Here is a 6110-nt window from a genome sequence, read left to right on the forward strand (position 1 = left end):
TGTAGGTTCCCATACATTCACACAAGCTCCATACTGGCTTATCTCTTCCACACTGAAGCTGGGGTGGCACCATGAGTCCAGTAGTATGACCAGTCGTTGTTCTAGATGATTGTAGCCTGCAACGAAGGACTCTGCCAATGGCAACTTATTCTGCAAGATGAGCGGTACACACATCTGCAATAGAAGATTGGAGATGACAGATTTTAGTGAGGCCATTTAGAAAAGTTCAGATCTAACACATCCCTGTGCTTCATGGGCGTGATGTGCCTGAAGCAGATGACTGAAACGTAGTATTCAGAGCAGTCTGAAACCTGAGCTCTTTGCTCACAGGGATTACTTTTACGTTTGCATCATTATTTGAAACTTCTGCCACATTTTGTAGCATTACATATGGCAGAAAATAAAGAAAAACATAATAGGTCCTGCCTATGTATTCACTGCTTATGAATAAACATGCACAAAGGTAACACAGACATGTCTCACCTCCTCCATATTCAGTTCTTTCTGCAACTTCAGCTTTATGCTGAGCACTGCTGCCTGTGAACAAGACAAAGAGCAAATCAGTGTCAAAACAGAAAATCTCTTTTTTGTCTGAAATCTTTCTGCCATAAATAATAATGTTAACATCAAATGAAGTGCTCACTTCTTTGTAGCAGTTAAGAGCCTGCAACTTCACAATGTGCAGTCGGAGTGTGACCGGATCCAGGGAACTGAGTTGGTAGATGTTTATGAGACTGTCTACAAAGCTGGGCTGGGAATCTGTTAGTAAGCTCAGAGCCCGCTGCTGGAGTGCCGTCGCTTGCTGCTGTGAGAATGAGCTCAGGGTTACCTGGTGGAGGGACACAAATGACAAGGAGCCAAAAAAATATAAACAAACAATATTTACAAAAAATAGAGAGATTATCTTGCTCTATACAGAGATTGGAAACATGAAGAATAGACAAAAAGAAGAGCCCAGAACATAAAGCAATAATTGTTAAAACCGTTGGAACTAATCTGGTTGTCGTGGTGGTAGTGGTAATATGCGTTGATGAATCTCGTCTACCTGAGGATGATCCTTCATCCATGTCTGGAATTCCATGAGGATGTGATGGCCGAGGGTGTGGCTCCGACCCCTCTGTTTGCCTGGACAGCCCTCCAGGATTGTTAGTAAGGCCTCCAGAGGCTCAGACAGCTTTGAAAATCCTTGGAGGGCTGTAAAATGTAGCTGTGGGGAGGGAGAAAATTTATTCAAATCTGAACCCTATCAGCACATCACTGATATCTCAAAAACACAGTTGTTGAGGGCTCGTTCGCCATCATTTATTTATATGATGTGTGTAAATTGTAAATTTCTTCAAATGTTTGAGTGATTATAGAGGGGAGGGTTACCCCCCTAGTTTCTAGTGAATGAGTCAAAGTTGCTGCCAGTAAAATTAGGTAACTGACAAGTGAATTTTTAGAACCGCAGAAACACAGTAGCCAGTGAAGACAAACAGCTAACACCCCCCACCCCCAACCCCCTGAGCCCAGTAGAAATGGAGAAGAAGACTTGTGACCCATTTTAGGTCTCAGCTAAAGAATGCAAACTCTGGCATTAGAAACTTCCTACACAAGAAAATAATATCTGTGTGAGAATGCTTTGCGCTGTGTCTTAATTTGCAAAACAGATGTCATCCACTCAATATCCTGACAGAGATCTCAAGTTCATTCAGTGCAACGCAAATTCCTTCCTTCCTACTGACAGACACTCTGGTTTCCTCATTAACACACACGCACACACGCGCACACAAACACACACACACAATGGTGAGCTTCATTTAAACATGCCGGTCTCGCTCTCTCTCTCTCTCTCTCCCTCTCTTGTTCCTTCCTGAGCAAGTCCTTCTTGCAGACACACAAAGACTCCATTCCTCTACCTTTGTAAACACACTTCAATATTGCATGTGTGGAATTGACACACGCTGTGAAAGTGACTCTCACCGTCTGCAGATCTTTCCGGTTCCATAGCTCGAAGAGTTGGTCTCTCAGCACGGCAGGGTCAAGACCTGGGGGGATCACATACACACATAGATGAGGTGGGGTTTCACTCAGACCTTTGACCTCTATCAACCTGTCAAGGAATCAAACCTATTGGCCTTTTCACTTGTTTCTTTTTACCATATGAAGCACCTAATGGCTTTGTATTCAGGCCTTTTGGGCCTTAAAGTAAAGAGTTCTGATTTGGGAAAATCTAACTTCTGCAAAATGCAAATCCTCTAGATCTAATTCTCAAGGCTGTAATTCATAAAAAATATGCAGAGGCTATGCAAGTGGGTCATTTTGCCAACAATCACAACCCATTTCATTTTTCTACTGAGGCCTCTAATGACATTTAATTTTTTTCAGTTAGCACAATTACCTGCTTTAACAAATGTTGTTAATCAACTCTTCCAAACAATGTTGCTATGATGGTCTTTAGCTTGCTATGCAAATATAATTTTGGCACATATCATAAAAACTATTCTGAAGATCACAGTACTGATTTGCCCTTGCTTTTAAGTACATATCACATTAATAAAAAGGTCATATGTTTTGCCTTGAAATACCTTAGTTGTGTCCAACCTAAATCTTAGTTTATAGGTAATGCGATATACTGGAAATATTGTTTGTTAAAACAGGCATAGCTGAGTAGCCATAACGTCAAATATTATTTCTTTAATATGCATGGCAGAGCAGCCATAACATGGGATTAACAGCTGAGGCTGGTTGGATAGTAGAGGAACCCAGCATTAGCTCTGCATTCCAGCTGAATGTGCAGCCAAAATACTCTAAAGAAGACTCTCTGGGCACATTTTTTGGAAGGCCACAGTGGGTAAAAGGGACTAGGAACAAGAGCAGAAGTAAGCATGCATGTGTTTCACAATTTGTGTCTATCTGCCTGTGCGTGGGGTCCACTGAGCCTTCTCAAAAGCTCCAGCTTCATTCTCTGTCGCTCATGCTGTGTGGGCTCCACTGTACCTGCCCCCTACCTCCCTCCCTCCTTTCCAGGGCTAGTTTTCCTGTTCTCCACTCCCTCCCTGCAGCAGCCTCTCTCGTTTTGTCTCGGATTTCCCCAGGAAAGGGCTATGCAGTGGTCATGGTGTAAAAAATACAACCTTCCTGATGCATAGCCTGGGAAAGCAGACCAAAAGGCCTCTCCTTCTCTCTGTGTTGGCCTCTTTCTTTATTGTATCTCTCCTGGCCTGTCACCTTTTGTCTCCTTCATGTTCTCTCAATATGAACTTTACCTGTCTGAGCCTGTGACTTGATTCTGTGTTTTCTTTTTCTTTTTTAGAAAAAGCCATCTATATTAGTGTCACTTTCCAAAGCATAGAATAGTTTCAGATTTTTGTAAATGCATGTCCTACCTTCCAGACATCAGTGGTTTTAAATAATTTCCACTTGATATGAAAATCTATTTCCAGGTACTTATAAATTGCTTGAGAAACTGTATGTAAACCATTTAAATTGATAATATTTGCTTTTATTTTTGTGAAAGATGCTTAATTATTGCATGGTAATGCAGCACAGGCTTTTCAAATGAACCTACACTTCAGTATCTCACCATGATGCCTCAGCTTTGACAGCAACATTACAGCATGCCATGGAAAACGGTCAACAGCAAAGTGGACTGGATATGTAGTTAATGGGCTAAGACGTGCAAAAACTCTGCTACAGTCCACTGAAAGGTCCTTTAATTTCAAGCATTTAAATAGCTACAGAGATGCCTTTGCTGTTCTCCATGGGTCTCTGCTGTTATACACCCACTCCAGCCCATTCATCCCACTGACATGCGTACGTGCACAGGAACTCACACAAACAGCACAACCCACTTCACTTCGGTCTCACTGTTTGTGTGAGGAGAGGTGAGGAGAGGAGAGGAATGTGGAGCATGTAGCTTCTTTATAGTCTCAGCTTGTAGGTGAAACACAGAGCTGGAGGCTCCCCATTCATAACAACATAATGACCTCCATCAACACATACAAATACACAGACACTCATTCACGTCTGGGAGAGTGATTTTTTTTCTGACACAAGATCATTTGAAATATGAGTACTAGAACTACATTTTCGCTAAGTGGACTTTAAAGTAATCAGACACTATCCTAACCTCCCACTCTTACTAAACAATAAATGTCACACTTAAATTTCAGTAAAATTAGACAGAGATTAAACCCACAGGCAGGTCTAACTGTCTGTTGCCAGGCAGCAGCCAAAATAAAGGAAATACAAAGATCAAGTGTCTAAATGGGGCATTTGGTGTCACTACAGCCACCAGAACAGCTTCAGTGTGACTTGGCAGAGGTTGTGCAAGTGGCTCAACTCAACTGGAGGGATGCCACAACATTCTTCTACAAGTACTTCTCTCCTTTTGTATTTTGTTGTAGGTGATGGAAAAACCTTTCAACAGGTGCTATTACAGAATCTTGAAAAAGAGGAGCATTATTAAAGCAGTGTTTGCATGTTAATGACCTCTCCAGAATTGACCCACTACACCTTGGTTTCCATCCAAATGTGGACTGACACATACACATTGGCTCTACGGTGAAAAAAGAACGATGATGCTGATATCACTGTAAACCCCATGAGCTCCTTGTGTTCAGCAAACTAATGTTCCCAAGAAACACATGTAAACAAAGCTACAAATCTGAGATGAGTCAAAATTAGTAACTAAGCAGTGGCAACACATTTATCTACACTACAACAGGGAGTACTTCAAAAACATGTTGGACAAGTGCTGAAAACTGATGATAAATTTCATCTATTAAAAGACCTGTGATTATTTTCATAATAAAGTAAATTTCAACTTGTTAAATTAGAACACAAACAATACAGTCCAAATAGCTGCTTTAACATAGTCAAGTAGTAGTTTAAGCATAACAGCCTGTTTGCCAAAACTCTATCAAACCAGTACGTTATGTCTATAATGTTGCTTTTCTGATTGTTATGTTCCTGTGGTAACCAGAGTTAACTCATTTTCTGTTCCCCTGAATTGTTTTTCTCCAGATGTAAAATTGTTTGGATAAGAATGTACATGAACACACAAGCCTTATAACCACTGCATAAAAGCTATGTTATGTAATGTATATTTCACTGTAGATATTACTCGTAGTCTGTATACCCATCATCACACTGCAGTTAACCCTCCTGTGTTGTTTCTATATTGAACTGTGTGTTGTAAAGCTGTGATACAGACCCACTGCCTCCAGAGTAGTATGGCTCATTTCTGTCCACTGTGCACGCTGCTGTCACTCTGTGGAAGAAGGCACACAGAAAAACATGGTGCTATAAATAGGACGTCTCCATCACAACTGCTCAAATATATTACTGTCACGACATAAAAGAGATACTGCTATTAAAATATGTAATTATGTGCCACATACAGTAATATGGTAACACAATGGCATGTACAGCTTGTTAACTCAATTATATTGGGCAACAACTTCAGTCTCTTGAATGATGTCACTGTGCCAAAAACAAAACCAAACAAAAAGCTGAAGTGAAAATCGAACCAAATAAAAGTGAGAAAAAGGTCATACAGCAGTTAAAAACAACATCATCAGGGAAAACTGTTCAGCACCTTATGATTATGAACCAGTTTCGCTGATATTATCATTCCTGCACACACACAGAAAACCTGTGGGAACAGCAGCCTGAGAAAGGGCAAGGTGCCAGCTGGCTATGAGACTTGATTTCAGGCTGAGGATGTTTTTTTAGGCCTGAAGTCTGGTTGTTTCTCCCTGTCTGTGGGCTCTAGAGGCGGGATTTAGCATTCAGCACTTTCCGAGGAAAAGCACCTTTTCAGGGGATGCAGGAGGAAGAGAAGAGAGACATGGCGCCTGTAGTCAGGTCTTTGTATTATCTTCTTTCCCCACCTAGTGGTAATAAAATACACTCTACTTCCTCATTGCTTGATTTCACACTTTCTGTTAGCAAACATTAGCTTGTCTGGCTCAGACAAAACAAGCACACCCTCTGATGACACCCATGCGTATGTTAATTTCACACTTGCTCGTGTATTTTAGAGCCAAGTAAATGCCACAACAATGTTTGTAGTTTCGCCAGTGACATTGTAACCCTTACTGGTTAGCTCGTGATTCACTTTAGGC

At 41.1% G+C, this 6110-nt stretch overlaps 1 protein-coding gene across 1 annotated transcript in view; it reads right to left on the reverse strand.

Moving 5' to 3' along the window:
• Positions 1–5249, reverse strand: part of exd3 (exonuclease 3'-5' domain containing 3) — a 37021-nt gene extending 31772 nt beyond the window's left edge. Inside the window, exons 1-6 of the mRNA XM_070924795.1 lie at positions 5198–5249; positions 1963–2027; positions 1046–1207; positions 644–829; positions 484–537; positions 35–174 (exon numbers count right to left, since the gene is read on the reverse strand). Of these exons, the coding sequence (XP_070780896.1) occupies positions 35–174; positions 484–537; positions 644–829; positions 1046–1207; positions 1963–2027; positions 5198–5225 (635 nt within the window). The 5' untranslated portion in view covers positions 5226–5249. The remainder of the gene's footprint in view (positions 1–34; positions 175–483; positions 538–643; positions 830–1045; positions 1208–1962; positions 2028–5197) is intronic.
• Between the last annotated feature and the right edge of the window lie 861 nt (positions 5250–6110).

Source organism: Enoplosus armatus, chromosome 18 (genome assembly GCF_043641665.1).
Source record: "Enoplosus armatus isolate fEnoArm2 chromosome 18, fEnoArm2.hap1, whole genome shotgun sequence".
Classification (NCBI taxonomy): domain Eukaryota; kingdom Metazoa; phylum Chordata; class Actinopteri; order Centrarchiformes; family Enoplosidae; genus Enoplosus; species Enoplosus armatus.